The sequence below is a fragment of the Aphis gossypii genome, chromosome 1 (assembly GCF_020184175.1).
Source record: "Aphis gossypii isolate Hap1 chromosome 1, ASM2018417v2, whole genome shotgun sequence".
In the NCBI taxonomy this organism is placed as follows: Eukaryota; Metazoa; Arthropoda; class Insecta; order Hemiptera; family Aphididae; genus Aphis; species Aphis gossypii.
Genome location: NC_065530.1, coordinates 65,694,805 through 65,712,510, shown reverse-complemented (window position 1 = coordinate 65,712,510; position 17,706 = coordinate 65,694,805). Strand labels below are relative to the sequence as shown.

The 17,706-nt window shown below is 26.8% G+C and overlaps 2 protein-coding genes across 2 annotated transcripts; both read right to left on the bottom strand.

Annotated features, from left to right (window-relative positions):
* Positions 1–6: 6 nt before the first annotated feature.
* On the bottom strand, positions 7–5,965 carry LOC114119480 (KICSTOR subunit 2-like). The gene is made up of 8 exons (XM_027981040.2): positions 4,599–5,965; positions 4,382–4,528; positions 4,034–4,302; positions 1,963–2,101; positions 1,098–1,285; positions 804–960; positions 651–740; positions 7–299 (listed from the first exon to the last, which is right to left on the bottom strand). Exons 1-8 carry the CDS (start codon positions 4,680–4,682, stop codon positions 147–149), a joined length of 1,227 nt encoding a protein of 408 aa, XP_027836841.2. The 5' UTR covers positions 4,683–5,965; the 3' UTR covers positions 7–146.
* A 9,041-nt stretch (positions 5,966–15,006) lies between these two features.
* Positions 15,007–17,494, bottom strand: LOC114119509 (MKI67 FHA domain-interacting nucleolar phosphoprotein-like). The gene is made up of 5 exons (XM_027981084.2): positions 17,343–17,494; positions 17,043–17,204; positions 16,857–16,968; positions 16,574–16,791; positions 15,007–15,164 (listed from the first exon to the last, which is right to left on the bottom strand). Exons 1-5 carry the CDS (start codon positions 17,364–17,366, stop codon positions 15,153–15,155), a joined length of 528 nt encoding a protein of 175 aa, XP_027836885.1. The 5' UTR covers positions 17,367–17,494; the 3' UTR covers positions 15,007–15,152.
* Positions 17,495–17,706: the final 212 nt, after the last annotated feature.

Below are 17,706 nucleotides of genomic sequence, written 5' to 3'. Positions count from 1 at the left end.
AAAAAATATTAAAAAATAATCACTATATTCAAATACTTTAACAGTTTAGTCGTTTAGTGAAAAATATTATAGTTAACTTAATTTATTAATCAATTATAAAGCATTAAGAAAATAGAAATAAAAATAATCTTTGTAAAGATTTGTATTTATCTATTAACAGAAGTAAAATATTTATGACATCGAAGCATTGAAACAAATTCTAATGTGCTTGCTTTCTCTCTTTCTTCATTTTTAGGCTTACCATTAAAACACATAATAAAAATTATTTTCAAGTCCACTCTCATTATCATATAAGTAACCTGAAAAAAAATTACCTAGCTTCAATAAATTAATATTAGATAGATTTAAATTTAATTTAATTTGTGTTGTTAAGTGTTAAATATAGTATAAATTAAAAAAAAAAAAAAAAAGATACTTATTTAGTGATTTTATTCTTAACGTTTTTATCAAATTAAGAAACTATTGGCATTGTATTTATATATATATATATTATATAATTGGTTTAAATTACATTTATTGTAAATTCAATGCGAATTATAATTAGGATCTATTAAATTTTAAGGTAAAATGATTTATAGTTACATAAAATATTACATTAAATTTGTTATATTATTTATGAATTAATAAAATTATTGAAAAACTCAACTTACATTTTCATCTGTAATTAATTGAATTTTATTAACCGAGTGTTCTTCTTCATTAATCGTCATCTTTTCTATCACATCAAATTTAACTGGAACCTAAAATAAATATTTAATAATAATTGACAATTTAATAAACAACTAACATATCAATTTTAATACCTTTGGATAACTTATTATAATTTTATACTTAATATATGGATCCATTTTAGTAATAGATTGACCCCCATTAGAAGATTCGTCATCAGTAACATAATCAGGTGATTCAAACACTAACATTGCAGATAAAGCCTCCGCCTTCTGCTTTAATTGTTGCATCCTTAAAGTACAAAAACAATCAGTGATTTTATACATTTTTTCTATACTATTGATGAACATATATTTGTACAAAATTATTTAGATTATAGTTTAATCATGAACAATTAAAACAAATAATTTTTAACTATAGGTACTTACTTTGTGAAAAAATGTAAATTTTTGGTTTCACTTGTATTCTTCACTTCACGTAATGATGATTGTCGTACAAGTATTCCGTAAAAATATAACATAAATTTAGAAATTGTCATGTGTTTGAATCTTTTGAACCATAAAAGCAATGGAGGTAAAGTACTTTTGCTCATAAATAATGAGCCAAATCTCCAAGGCTAAAATCAAAATGAAAAATCAAGGCACATATATTATAAATTCTACAATAAATTTAATCATTAAAGTATGTTCAACTTTTCAACAATAAAATAAATAAATATAATGATTTCAATTTTTAAGTTCAAACTTAATATGATGTATAGTATACATTATATACTATATAGCAGTGAACAGTGGTCACTAATTAATTGGTTGGCAGTAAATTACTTTTTATAATTAAGAAGACACCAAACTCTAAGATTACTCTTAATACTTAACCTAACGTATACAAACTTCACTCAGTATACAAAGACAAATCTTTAGATTATTCTATCTAAATAACAATAAAAAAAAAAATGCAATAATAAAAACACAATTTATATGTTATTGAAAATCTTGTACCATTTTGATGAATAACTTTTTATAAAAAAATAATAATTGACAATTAAATTCAAATTGACTTTTTACCAGTATGAGATATTTACAGGGCCGTGTTTACAATTTTTAAGCACTGGGTTAACTATATTTTTATGTCCCACTCCCTACCCCACCAAAAATAGATCCACTTTTATTGATACATTATTACACCGGGCTGTATTGATGCCCAGCTGTCCCCCCTAAATAGATCAATATTTGGTCGCCCGGGTCAAATGTCATAAAACATTTATATTATTTTTGATTAATACAACATTATTACCTCTTTGTTTAGATAACATTTTTCCCACAAGATAAATGCATCGCTACTTTCCTTTAAGCTAATCAACGAATCAAAATATGACCATTCCCCCAAATGTTCATGACACTTGAATAAATGTTGAATGCAATCCAATTCATAACTGTAAAAATATATTTTATACTTATAAATTAAATAAGTATTTAAAAGATATTAAAACAATATTTGTAATCAATGTTTCTAACATAGCTTATACATATTACATATATATATTATTGATAGTAATTATTGTTATTCATACTTTAGACTTTAGACAACACAGATGAATTGTTACTATTACCATATTATAAATATGCTGAAGAATAAAACCATAAGTAACAAAAATCCTAAATTATTTTATCTTTAATAATATATTACTATTTAAAATAAAATCATAATATATTACGAAAATGCTATCTATATATTATACTTACTATTTATAATAAATAATAATTTTAGTATTCTTGTCTTATGCGGTCTACCTCATACTTGTCGTCTATGTTTTACCACATAGATAAAAAATTCATAATTAAATACTAATATTAAATGTAAGATTATAATATATTTAATAATACATAATTATAGTAATAATTCAATAATGCATGTCACAACCTAGTGGCGTAACCAAAGGGGGGTTTACAGGGACTTTAGCCAACCCCCCCCCCCCAGTGGCCGTATTTTTTATATTATTTTAAAATATTTAAATTTAAATATGGAAATTTTCTTACAAATTTGAATTACTTAATTATTATATTTTTTGTTATTAGTAGTTTTTTGCTATTTGAGTTAAAAAAGTATTATTAAAAGTGTTTATTATTTTTTTTATGTTTAGCCCTCATAAAAAAATCCTGACTACGCCTTTGTCACTATCTAATCCTATACACGAACAAAATGTATAAAAAATATACATTAATGCATTATAATATATATTGAAAATTTAAAGAGACTATTATTTTTATTATTTATATTATAGGTACAATTTAACATCTTTTAAAAAACATTCAAATGTGTACTCACTACTGTTTTTAGACACCACCATTGTTCCACCAAATATGAGAGCAGCAATGATGGTGATGTACACAAGCATTTTTTAACTATTCAAAGTTTTAAATCTCTCCATAAACTTTCTACGCATTGTGTGTATGCAACACTGGTAAGGTTGACAAAAAATTGGGAATGGTTGGCGGTTTTATGTATGTACCCATTAGTTGAGTGCAAAAAATTGTATCACATATTATAGCACCAACTAAAGTAACTTATTATCTCATACGTTAGACCTAGATTATAAAATTATAGTATAATATTATTTATCATAAGAGTTTCACAGTTAATATAAAATCTAATCGCCGTTGAATCATTGAAAATGACCATATAATATATATATATAGATGTGTAACAGATGAAAGGTATGCAATAGACCGCATACAACGAGAATACCATAATTTTATTGTTAACTGTTACTACCAGAGCATGTGATAGCTTTAAGCTATACAATGCTCATTATCACTGTGAAATACCACTAAGCTAAATACATTTACATTTTACATACAATGTATTTAGTTCAGTGTTAAATACTGGCTATTTCAAGAACCTGCATCACTATAAGCCTTGTTACTAACCACCCTGAGCATGCTCATTCAGTTGTGCTGCTTCAATGATTAATTTTGAAATATTTATATTCAAATATATTAAAAAATTTTCATTTTGGTTTATTTTGCTATTTTTTAATACTATTTAGTACTATACATTTATTGTTTTATATTAAAAAAAAATTGATTTTATTTTTAAACAAAAAAAATTTAAAGGTTACTTATTTTGATTAGATATAAAATACTATAATACATTATGATAAATGAACATGTCCATACGGCCATACTTCAAAGTTAACATTCACCACTGAATAAAATACTTCGAAAATATAAAAAACTCAATCAACTGATTTTTAAGATTTCTAAAATGTATACAATATGAAAACCAAACATATTGAACTAATATCTGCTAATTATTACTTATTTATATTTATATATAATTATTTAACATTAAAATGTTTAATTACCGTACGATTCTTAATACTTGATCAACAGGTGAAAAATTACTAAGATCATTCTGAATGTTTTCAACAGTTTCAGATAACTCACTAAAATTAATCCAACTGTTCATTGATCCGATTTCATATAATTTATCATATAGTTCAAGAAGTTGGAGTCTAACAGATATAAACTGTAGAAGTGTAGTCATAAATTTTATAATATAGTTATCATCAACCTCAGTCTGGAGTTTTTCAAGGTCTTGATACAAAGTCTTGTACACAAAGTCTAAGTAATTCTACAATGGAAATAAATGGAAGATTCAATAATCACAATAATAGGTAAGTCATGTTGTATTATTATAAAAAGGTAGGTACCTCGTCTTCTTTTCGCTCAAGCATTTTATCTTTTGATGGCTCAAAATTTGTGTCATAATAATTCTTTTCAGCCAAAGCAAAATCACAGAGAATATCAAACATTGCCTTGGGCCAAGCATTGTTTAAGAATACTAAACGTTGTCTCTCCTGAAAAATACATTATTGAATAATTCCTGTAATTTACCTACTACATACTTAATGGCTAATATTAAATTACCATAAACTCTTTTGCTTCATCATAATTAGATTTTGATAAATAGTTAAAAAATAAACGAACAATATCTTCTTGAGACTTTGGCATGTTTATTTCATTATTATAATATTATAGTAAACTTTATTACTTCTTACTAGTATAATTTACAGCTATTGAATAAAAATATTTTTGCAGTGTATAAGTGTATAACACTTATTAACAATAGGTATACACTTGCCAACATTAATCACAAAGGTTCTTCAATAGTTAACAATATATTAATATCAAAGAACAATGTCAACAACACTTACATTTTAATTATATTATTTTTTTATAGTATTAAAACAATACAGACCATTAAATTTATTTATTTTACATTTACAAATTTACACGAATGTTTCGCTAGCAATATTTGATAAGGTCCTTATCAAATATCCTTATCATAAGGACCTGCAGGGTTCCCAAATCCGTTAAAAATCTACTACATATTCAAAAATTACGTTTGACCAATAGATAGCGCAACACACCAGCAATAACGGCCACGGTTATAGAAATACCCTAAAAAGAAGGTCCTGTTTAGTATTTTTTTTAAAATACTTACTTTTATTTTGCGTAAAAGTAGAATGGAAATCTCCGTTATGAACTGGAAATTCCGAATATGTAGTCAGATACCAGCGATTCCTCCCGGAAAATTGTCAGGAGCTCGCGGAAGGGCGGCAGCCCGCCCATAATACGTATTTCTATTTTCTATCGAGAATTGAGTTTTACTACATAATTCGTATAACCAGACATCTCCGTGGTATTCGTCTGTTTAACGTTTGAAGTAGGTAATAATTATTTTGAACTTGTTTTTCGCATTTATTGTAGTAGCTCATTATTTATTAATGCAGTTCGATAGGGTGATATAAGAATAAAATATTAAAACCTATATAAATATAATAAATAATATAGTATCTCAATAGCGAATTATTAAATTACCAATTATTAAGGTTTTGGTTGGTTTAATATGTTTTTCAAATTCGTATTAATCATTGAAATCCTACCATTCGAAAAAAGAAATCTATTCCAATCATAGTAGCTGATAGTTGCAAAATGTCTATTGTTAGATATAAACATAATATCTGTTTACAAATTGAAAATCCTCAGATGATCTATTTACTGTCTAAATATTTAAATTTATCTGTTAGCTCATCGTGTAAAAGATTGTATTTAAAAAATATATATTATTTTATTTAGATAAATATTTAATAATTTTATGTGTTCTACAGGGTAGGCGGAAAAAAGCCCAGAAATATAAATATAAATGTGAACACCTAATTGGTAATTACCATGTACCTATAGGCTATAACAAAATATAATAAAATATTATATATTATAATGAAAATAATAATTAATTGTACCTATAAAATATAGATTGTAAATCTAACAAAAATATAATTATAAACACAATAGGTAATATTATGATATATTGTTATATGTTATAAGTAAAAAACAGAAGTCTTAGGTATAATAGCAATAGGTATAGTGTATACATATATACTACTATAACAGATAATAATTATAAATAGTAAAATATAATTGTTAATTGTATAAGAGGTCAATATAGGTAATTTTTTAAAAGATAATATTTTTGTACTAAAATGTTTTTGAAACCTACAAGTGGGCGTCTTAAACCTATAGTTCCGCTTGCGGGGTGGCCTAATTTTGATTTTCTGGTTATCTGAAAAATAGATTTATCAATAAATTAAAAAAAAACAACTAGTATTTTAACATAATAAATCTAATCAAAGTATATTCAATTTTTGTTTAGATTTATACACGCCTAAAAATCATTAGAATACATACATTGCAAATATATACCTACTAATGTTTATAAATATGTTAATTTCAATAAATAAAACAATAAACATTGAATAACGGCTAGGATAAATCATAAATGGTAATATTTTAATTATAGACAAATATATTTTTACCTATTAGGTATATGTAGTTGTTAATTAATGTTATGTTATATTAACTTTGAATTTTTGATATAGATATTTTATATGATTAAGATTAAACATTTTATTTATTAAAAATATTAATTATTTGTGATAAAAACATAACTATCGTAAATATCATCAATACCTTTTTTATGGCGCCAATTGCAACTCGCAGCCATGTTAACTGAAATGAAATTAATTAACAAACGTACTGCCGTTAAACGTGTGCTGCAGCTTTTGAGCTTTTGGCTTCCGCCCAGGTTCAGCCTGCTTAACGACTTTTGAGCACGTTTCAGCAGCAATATCAACCATCGATTGCTGCTGGTACGGCTGCTGGTACAGCATGGTATAAACTGCGCGTAGGGCATTATATTGTGTAAACTGTAAAGTAGTTTTGTTTGAAAAACCTCTATAATTCTTGTTGTGATATAAACTTTGAAAATTTAAACACAAAATATCTTGTAAATTATTCTTGCGGAACATATGGTCACAATTTTTGTTTTCAAATATTCAAAGTTTACATTTTTATCATATTTACTATAATTTGAGGGTACTCGGAAAAAAAAGCCCCGTCATAGGAAAAAAAAGCCCCATACCATATTATGATTTATACAATTAATTATAATCATAATATCCATAACCATTTTTTTTTTTTTTTTAATGTAAAAATGTAAATAAGATGAATACATATTATTAAAATAAATATAAATATAAATTAATTATATCACAGTTAAAAATACATTATTAATTGTAGTTTGTTGTTTGTTTATATTTTAAAAAATGTTTAAAGGTAAAAAATTTAGTAGCATTGCTTTCTAATGTTGTGGCTAACAGTCATAAGAAAATCTAATATACTTATATATCATTATTTTTGATTTGCATGCATAAATTTTTTAAGCGGTTTTCGGTTAATTTTTTTGTACCAAGTTTTGTACTACCATAATCTCCTACATTACTTAACGCCAATTTTGCTTGGTCTGCAGCAACTTCCAATTTCATTTTACCTAACCTACCATACCCACATAGTTGCCAGATAGTGTCTGCAATAAAATATAATACTTTCATCATTTATATTCCGAATGTATATTTATACCTATATAGTGTAAAATATTATATAATAATATAGATAGGTATATTGTTTAAAAATTTAAAATTATAAAATGTACACTATTATAAAAAAGTAATATGTATTTCGTAGGTACGGGGCTTTTTTTTCCTATGACGGGGCTTTTTTTACCGTATTTTTTTTCTGGGGCTTTTTTTCCGGGGCTTTTTTTTCCTAGATTCAATTTGAGGACCAAACTGCAAAATTTTAATTCATACAATTCGTAATAAGTTTATTCACTAGAACAACGATTTATGCAAATTAAATTGAAATTTGTAATTAAATTATTAAATAATATGATTGATTGTCGGAAATTACTGCAAATATAAATTTTAAAATGAATTCAATAAACTACCAATCTTTAAATTTATTCTACACAAAACATTCAACTACAAATTATATGTTAAATTTTCCATCCAATATTTTAAGGTCTACTATAAAAAATATTGACTTTTTTGTAATTTTTTAAATACTTTTATGGTGAATGTTTTAAGAAATATATAACAAATTATAGGTACCTACTAGAAATAAAATTAATATCTCGTTTTTATTTTAATTTTATTTTTTATTGTATAAATTTAAATATTTTAATTTATGATATTAATACCTATTTGTTCTTTAATTTTTAAATTATTATTATTAAATATTAATATTATTGTTATATATACTGGTAACGTACGTTATGTACGTATATATTATATGAAAAAAAAATGTAATTGGAATTTATTTCCGTAATAAAGAAATATTATTATTATTATTTACTGAAAATTAATAAAAAAATTTTTGTATAAAGTCACAATATATTTTTATGAGTGATTGAATGTTCACGACATGGGATAATATTCAATTCTATCAGCGCATCCGAGTTAAGCCCTAAGTATAGGTACCTACTAGGGTCTAATCACAGGTACCACCTACATTATTTGGGTACGGAATTATTTCAAGTAACAAAGTAATTTAAGTAAATATCGACACATATATTAAAATGAGAAGTTCGGAAATAATTTTAAAAAAAATACAGTTTATTAAAAAATATTTATAAATGACAAAATAAATTTTAAAAAAATGCCGGAAAATTTTAAGTCAAACATTTTTACCAACAAATGTGATTTTTTTTAAATAGGTATGTATATTTATATTTCATTAATTCATTTATACATTTATTCAATCATAAAAGTATTCGAAGTTATAGATAATATTTATTTAATTTATATAGTTGCATATTAATTTTGAAAACACATAAACCTACTGTATTATAATTATTATTAGGGAATTATAATCTAGTAATTTATCATTAATTATAAATTAATATTGTAATTAAATGATAATAATAAAACAAAAATGGAAATACCTACTTAAAATGATGATCAGGAGCTGGTAAAACGGCGATGCTCACAGCCCACAGGTCTGACTTCGATCAAAGAGCCATTAGTCATCTTCTTTCCATTTCCTCTATAATATTTTTATAAGCATCGTCAGAGATATTTTTAATTAAATGACAACAACAAGGGCTTATCAGGGCGTTGCAATTAAACATTTTCCCCTCATACATGAACTCATAACATTTATTCAAATATTCTACGACCTCGTAACATTCGTTAAATGCTCTAGTAAAAATTAAATCTTAATCAATATAAATATAGAAATACATATTTTAATTTGAACAAGTCGTTAGTAAATCGTGAATATTTGTGATTACTTACCTGCCAAAAACTTAATAACAAAGTTAAAAACAAACTTAGTATCAAAAACTACAATTAAGTAATTTATAAAACAATTAAACTGTGTAAATTTAACCGATACGTATAAGTTATAACTTACATTGATAGTTAAAGAAAAGTTGAACCGACTAATCGACGGCCGTCCAACTTGAAGACACGATAACGTGCCACCGTGTAAAATGTAAAGTGTGTCAGCCGTCAGGCGTCAGAGTTCGTTCATTCGTTGGTAAATGGTAATATACTAATATTTTATAAATTATAAAGGACCTCCACACTACCGCGGTATTGATGGCGGTGGCTTTTAACCTAACCTAATCAGTCGAAGAAAACGTGTTATAACACGGCATAGCTAAATTTAACATTTTTCTATGGGAATTTGTATTTTGTGTTTATTATATTATTTGTATGTGTTTCTACGTAAAGATAATATTATAAGTATGTAGGTAGGTATAAATGTGGGTATAACCATGATATAAATATATAATAAACTATAAGATTTAAGTTTATTGACATCATACCTAGCTTATAATTATATCATGGGTATAACGTATAACTACCAGTATAACTTTAAACTTGGAATATACCTAGTATATTATATTATCTAATACTAATAAACCTTACCTGTTACCTGACCAACACGAATTAAGTATTAAGTATTAAATAGGTATATCTTAATTCGTGCCAACCACTATAGTACTTGAGTATTTGACAGTCAAGTATATTATATTATTATAGTCTGATGAATATTTCCAAAAACACGTTCATTCAGTGGCGGATAGGGCGATAGGCCCACCGGGAATTCGGGATTTTCCCGGTAGGCCCTATCCTGTGTCGTGTTGATGAATGGGGGCCCTAGCCCCTAGGACCATTTATCAAGTACTGAACCTTGTGTGATGAACATTGAAATTATAAATAAAGATGCAATTAATTTACTAAAATTGGAGTTATAAAAACCCGCATTTAATATCAGTAGATTAAAATATAGCTGTACTGTATAACACTCGGATATCTCCATTATTCAACAATGTATTCTTCAGTTCATAAATTTTTATATTATACGATTATATTTTTACTATTTAATGTATATTTTATTTTATTTTTTTGCTTGTGTTTAGTGATAAACAAAAACCAAAAATAGTATATACGTCAGATATCTATATTTTATCAATATAATTTTTAATAGATTTATAATACCACAGTTTTATTATTTATACATTTTTAATGGATGTATCCTAATATGTAACTAATTACCTTAAATTTAAAATATATAATATAGGTTTAAGCGAGTAAATGCAATAATTAAGTTTTATTTATGGTTTCTATATAGGTATAATAAAATAAAATATCAAAAATCTAATCATATACTCAATAATACAGATTCAACTCTCCTCTACAACTTTTAATGAAGGTATTTTGCTCTAAAATCTAAAACCATTCAGTAAGCCATATTATTGGAACAAAATTGACATGTTTTTATACAGTATTTTCGCTACTGTTGCGTTCCCTTAGGAGGACGCTATACTGATACTCGCATGTGTTGTCTCTGTCTTAAACACGCGTAACATAGTTAAAAACTGTTTTGCGCGGGAAACTTTACTCCCTCGATATTTACATCAAAATTACCAAAATTTTAAATCGTATTGAGAAGAACTTTACCTGTGTTGTAGCGTTTTAATTTTTTGATAGTGGTAACCAATAATTTTTAATAATTAAATGAAATGGTTGTTTTGATTATAAAATATTGAGGGAGTAAAGTCTTGTGCGAGATTGTACGGTTTATTCTTATAACCTATTCTTATTCCGTATTGGTTATTGCTATTAGCTATATATTATATCTTTCGTGTCAGTTACAAAATTGGAAGTTTTTTACATAATACTGGTCTTGGGTATTTAGCAACTACTCGACAATCCTTGTATCTAACAAGTCATATAGGAGGACAGGGGGTATTTGATTATAAAAAAAAACATTACGTTATTTTCAATCGCTATTTTCAGTCACTTTTGTCTAAGTTTTGAACACCGTTAAACCGAATATTAAATAATAAATTGATCAAAATTCGAATCATATTATAGAATTGGCATTTTTAACGGGCAACGAAGTGCAGCTATAGTATAATATAATAATAATATATTATATGAATCGTGTATAAAAAAACATAATTGATAGACATTATCACATTATTATTATTTAGAAGAGTAGTTACAATTATCATTATTTTAAATTAAAATAAATATAATATGATGTCTATCAATATAGTACCTGTAACCCGCGGGGGTGGCCAAACGGTCAATTGTGGACAATTTCAAAGTCAATTATGTTAGAATTTATTTTAAGTCTATATATATTATACACTAAACAATTTATGCAGTTATGTTATAGTTATTCAAATATTTTCTATGGAAGTCGATCCTCAAGGTGAAATATATTTTTAGTAGATCGTGACCAAAAAAGTTGGCCACCAAAACCAAATTAACCAAATTCCTGAGAACACATAATATGGGAAAATAAGTTGAATCGATGCTTAGGTATATATTAAGTATATATTTTATAAAATAGTAAAATAGTAAGAAAGATAAAAAGAATTTTACACATTCGTTGACAACTTTTTTTAATTCTACTTAACTCTTAAGCATTATTTAAATATATCACATTTTGAACACGACGTGTTCAAAGAAGAAAAAAACATATACGATCAAAATTATATTTTATGATTATAGGTATTAACAAATATATATGACATAATGGTGGGTTACATTACAAAGAAAACCCACGGGTAACGCTGTACGACAGCTTTTCTCGTTCTTTGGATGTCGAATTACATGCAACGATACCCGGAAGACTTGCTGACCTCCTCGTCGGCAAGGGACCGGCGGACATTAATAGCGATGCGCCGATGCTAGCTTCTGAACGACAGATTGAGTCGTTAAACGTCGACGAGGATCAGGATCCGCACGGTGTGTTGTTCGATCGGGTGCGTCGGTGACAGCAAACTCTATAGACGCGAGTGAACGAGTCCTCGTGCCGAAGAAGACGTAGTGGTGCGTGCGATGTTATTCCATATAAGAATTAAGACCTCACATACAGCACATCTTAAGGCGTTTTCTTCGGCATACGTACAACGGACTTCTTGGCTTGCACCTCGGATTTCCGGCCACCGTGCATCCGATCAAACATGTGGTGCGGATCCTGATCCTCGTCGACGACCAACGTGTCGTCCAGCAGCATCGCTACCAACGTCCTTCGGTCCACTGCCAACGAGGCGCTCAGCAAGCCTTCCAAGTACCGTTGCATGTCGTCGGGCAGCGGTCCGTCGACCATATCCGCGGGCATGCCCGGCCTCGGTGGCAGTCGGTCCGAGATTCCCAGATTGTACTGTCGGGCGACCGCCAATACGGATCCCACGAACGCTTCGATCTCTTCGAGTTCTTGCGGCGACATCCCCGCGGAACATTGAACCGCTCGCCGGGACGTGCAACAGGCCAATGTTGCGATGATCAACAGAAATGACGACGATTTAAGTGAGTTCATCAAAATATTATACTACCATGTGATATAATATTTGTATATCTTGGCTCAGGTGCGTACCCAAAACACTGAACACTCCTGCGGTCCTGCCGTGGCGCGTTGAAAATGTTTCTGCGCTGTTTGTTTGTACGAGGTAAATTACCTAGATAGGTATGCGATTAGAAAGTCAAGAGAATACAGGACTTTAATTTATACATTCAAGTCGAACGTCGAATAAAAGGACTTGGAGACGCGTTGTTAAGGCATGTTTTGAGATGCGAAAATAAACATTTGGAAATCAACAAAACACAATAGGTATATGCGTATCACACAGCAACAGAGTATATTTCCTGACGACATGTATCATAAATTCGTACAATCATTGTAAATTAAACACAAAAAAACTTATATACGGGTTAATCCATATTAAAATATTGGTCACCAATAAAATATAAAATAAACATGCTATGAATATTGAAGATTAAATTCTACATGTGTAATGTAAGAAAGGCACATTAGGTTAGTTAGGAATGAGAGATAAATAAGCTTCACTCTTTGTCTCTTGTTTAGTAAATGAATTATTATTATTTTTACTCTAATTTTTAGTGCAAGATCCAAACTAAAACACAGAACTCGATATAAGTTGATTAAAATATTGTCCTTAGAATTATTGATACAACAATCAAAATTGAATTGGACATCTAAGCAATACCTATATTATTATTGAATCTAAAGATCAAAAGTAATATAATTTTTAATGCTTTAAAAAAATATTTATCAAAAGAATAATATATTTATAAAAGCAATTAGGTACTTTGAATATCGGGTAGGTAATGTTACCAAAGATAACATAGGTTTTTTTAAATAGATCCTGTAAAATCCTCTATATCTCTATAAAATAAACAATATTTTAAATTAATTTTTTTGGTTAGTTTATGAACCACATTTTTATCATAGTTTTTTTATTTAAAAAATTCTAATTTTTAAACTATTTTATTTGTGTTAAAAATTAAAATATTCTCATTTAAGTATACACTCTCTTTAATTTCCATCACAGTATCACACACTATTTGTAGACAAATTGTCATCTAATAATATTTCTTCTTCATGCAATCAATAGATCAGTGGTATTCAACCCGCGGGCCACATGTGACCGGTTAGTCGTTACAAATTTTTATCTTATTATCTTAGTGATTTTTTCTGTCCAATATTTTCAAATATAAATTTTATGATTTAATATCGATATCACTCGTGCACAAAGAGCGTACAGATCAAACTATACCTAATATGTACATTATGTACCTCAATCTGTAATTTTTTTCATTAATCAATGAAAGATATGAAAACAAGTCCAAAACGTACTTATATGTAGTATGTATAACAAAATTATATCATTAGATTAAGATTATTCACTTTTATATTTGGTAGCTCGCTTGATGATAATTGTTTACCTAAGTGGTCTACCGGAGAAAACAGGTTGGGCATCACTGTCAATAGATCATACAAGCAAACAGTTATATGCAACTGTCCTAATCCTTAATAAATGTCAAATTGTACAATATTATGGGCAATCATTTTATATGGTGTATACCTTGTCACTTAGATTGCACAATTCAAATACACATCACATTAATCAAACCTAAATTGTGTTATGTGATAATCACTTAGTATGCTTAAATAATATACATCTTATTACAGTACTGTAACTAGACTACTCGAGGTCTATGTGCAAACTAAAATCTAGAGGACATGTGTGGCCGTATTATAATCTATTTTTGAGGCCCTGCAATATAGTATGAGGTCTGTGGCCCATGTGCAGTGCACACTTTGTACACCCAGTTTTTACAGTTCTGTCTAATTACAAAACATTAATCTCAATATTGATTGAATTTTCTTAAGAATTAAAAAAATACATTTCATCTTAATAATTGTCTTCAACAATATTAATGATAATTTAACTCCAACTAAATCTTAACTTCGGAACTACCACCAAGGCAACATCTGACTAACTTTAAATTCTAAAAATCTACAAAATTCTCAAAGATTCAAAAAAAAATAAGCAAATGAAATTAATAACCCCAATAATACAATTTCTTTATATATATACAATGCATAAACATATTATTAAGACATTATATTACATTGAAAATTTGAAGTAATAAAAACAGCAAGTAAGATTTTAAGGTTCAATGTGTATTGAATAATATACTCTGTAATGATTACTCTTTCAAAATCATTTGTTTTTTGCTGCATTAGCCGTGTGTTCTATACTGCTATCTGTAATTTTAAAATATAATTATTTTTTCAAGATTTAAATAACTTGCAAACACATTATTTTCAAATAAACAAACTGGAGAAGTTTCTCTGCTACATTGTATGTTTCTACTGTTTTGAGTGTACCTTATCATTGAGTAAATCACTATTTTATCCAGTATGGACAATTCAAATTTAATGACTATTATTATAATATATTAGACAAAAAAAACGATTATGAACAAACATAATACATCAAACTCTAGGTCTAAGAATATTTATTAATTTATTTATAGTACTATTAGTAATTTGAGTAGAATTTATCTAAATAATTTGAACATTTCATTTTATATTTAAAATGTAAAATGTATGATATTTTTTCAATAGTAATCTTTAAATATATAAAAGAACAAGCTTCTATAAACCAAGTTTTTGATGACATTAAACTTTTCATGAGTAGTTTATATACTTCTCCAAGTATCCCCATATCACCAATTTTTTGTTTGTTGTGAGGAGGGAGAGGGGAACAGAAAAATATTGTATTTAATTGATTTGTTTTTTTGGTGAGGTATTTGAATAATTTTATGATTTTTTTAACTATTTAAGAAAATGCAAAATAATGATGTTTAGTGTTTAAGAAGCTGCACTTTTATTCAATATTTATGCCTATATTATATAAGCACCTAATTTTTAATTATATAAATAATTACATTTTAGTTCAAAATATGGGTAAAGTAAGGTAATTCAGCTAATTTATCATAAAACACTAAATATTAAAATAAAAGTATTAGATGGATAGATAAATAAGTAAATACAGTAAAATTTTTTAAAAACAGAATTGTTTGGGACTAAAAATTTTTAAAGGTCGAAAAAAAAATAAGATTCAGAAATTTTCATACCTATGTATATTTCTATGTAAAAAAAGTTATATTTCAGATGAAATAAATCTTAGATATCTTTGCTATACTGTACTTGTGTACGTTTAATAGAAGATAATAAAATTCAATATGACAATCGTGATTTGATACCATTGACCAATATTTCAAACAATGATAAAATTAAGATTATCTAGTTACCAAATATGTACCTACACAAATGTTATTTATCTTTAATTAATTTTATTTTCCATGTTATAGAGTATTTTTACTAATAGGGTCATGAAAATTGTTCAATTCTGTTTTGTAGAGATTTCTTCTCAAAGAGTTCAATTTCACATGTTATTATGTGAACTGGGACTATTGATATTTTTTGTTATAAGGAGAATTCTGTCTAATAGAAAGGTTTTACTAAAGTATTATTAATAATATTTAAAATTAAAATTTTTAAGACCTAACTAAATAAATTGGGTTGAAAAACATAGGATGACATATTGAAAGTAGGCAGTGACATTATTTTATTTATTATAATTAAAGATTTTTTAATATTTAACTTACTTGCACTTCATATTCAATTCCTTTGCTTTTTAATTTCTTTTGTAAAGATTTGATACGCTTTTGTAATGCAGCTTTACTTTCTTTTTCTTTTTCAGGATTTAATGGTCTTTCCATTGCCTTTCTATGTATAGACCTATTTTTTATTGTTAGCGGAATTTTATTTTTGTTACAACGCCAAAATGTATTACTTTTTACTTGATTAGGAGGAAGGTATTTGGCTAAAAATATATGAATCATAAATATTTATATTTAATTTTGATTACTTTATAAAAAGTTTTCTTACCAACAAGAATTTTTTTGTGCATCAAATAGTTATTCATGGTTTCTGCAACTACCTTGGCAACTTCTGGGTACAAAAATTCTACAAATGCATATCCTTTTGCTCTACCAGTTTTCTAAAGTTATTGTTCTCATTAATATTATTAAAAACCTAAATAAACTAATGTATTACACATAGTGCCATTATTACCTTGCTTTTAGGAATGTTGATATTTGTGACCTCTCCAAATTGTGTAAAATAATTTTTCATTTCATTTTCATAGAAACCATGAGGGACATGACCAAGATAAATGACACCTCTATCCTTGGATTCTTTTGTAGTTTTTTCTTTGGGCTCTTCGTTTTTGTTAAGCTAAATTAAATAAATATAATTATTAATTTAATAGATACACATAATTTCCAAATTTCAAATATAAATGGTTTATATTTTAGACAATTAAAATCATTCACTAAATTAAAGGTAAAGAAATAATATTTGGTTTTTACTTACTTTTATAAAACCACTTCTAAACATATTTGATGATCCGAAGAAAATAATAGAAAATAATAGGCACGTCGCACGTGTAGCTCATAAACAACTCGTCTCGACGAGTCGACTCTTTGAAATGATTACAGTAATATAATCTACAGATCACAATGACGATTTAAGATAATAATCTCTTTTCTATGGTAATATTACTTTATGCCATGAACAGTCTATTATCACTATAATCACTGAGATAATAGAGGTATATGATAAGAACAAATCCGTTAATATTAAAAATTAAAATTGAAGATTGAAGTTAAATTTAATTTAATTTAAAAATGCATCTAAGGAAGTGAATAAGTGTTTAGTGTAGTGATAATTACTAAAT

What these genes read in the sequence shown, in the direction of transcription:
- LOC114119480 (XM_027981040.2), bottom strand. Translation starts at nt 4,682, where the DNA reads ATGCCAAAGTCTCAAGAAGATATTGTTCGTTTATTTTTTAACTATTTA. An exon ending in AATGTTATCTAAACAAAGAG is followed by an intron (nt 1,286 to 1,962) that starts GTAATAATGTTG and finishes TTTTGATTTTAG; the next exon opens with CCTTGGAGATTTGGCTCATT. An exon ending in AATTAATTACAGATGAAAAT is followed by an intron (nt 300 to 650) that starts GTAAGTTGAGTT and finishes ATTTTTTTTCAG; the next exon opens with GTTACTTATATGATAATGAG.
- LOC114119509 (XM_027981084.2), bottom strand. Translation starts at nt 17,366, where the DNA reads ATGTTTAGAAGTGGTTTTATAAAA. An exon ending in TCAACATTCCTAAAAGCAAG is followed by an intron (nt 16,969 to 17,042) that starts GTAATAATGGCA and finishes CAATAACTTTAG; the next exon opens with AAAACTGGTAGAGCAAAAGG. An exon ending in GCACAAAAAAATTCTTGTTG is followed by an intron (nt 16,792 to 16,856) that starts GTAAGAAAACTT and finishes ATATATTTTTAG; the next exon opens with CCAAATACCTTCCTCCTAAT.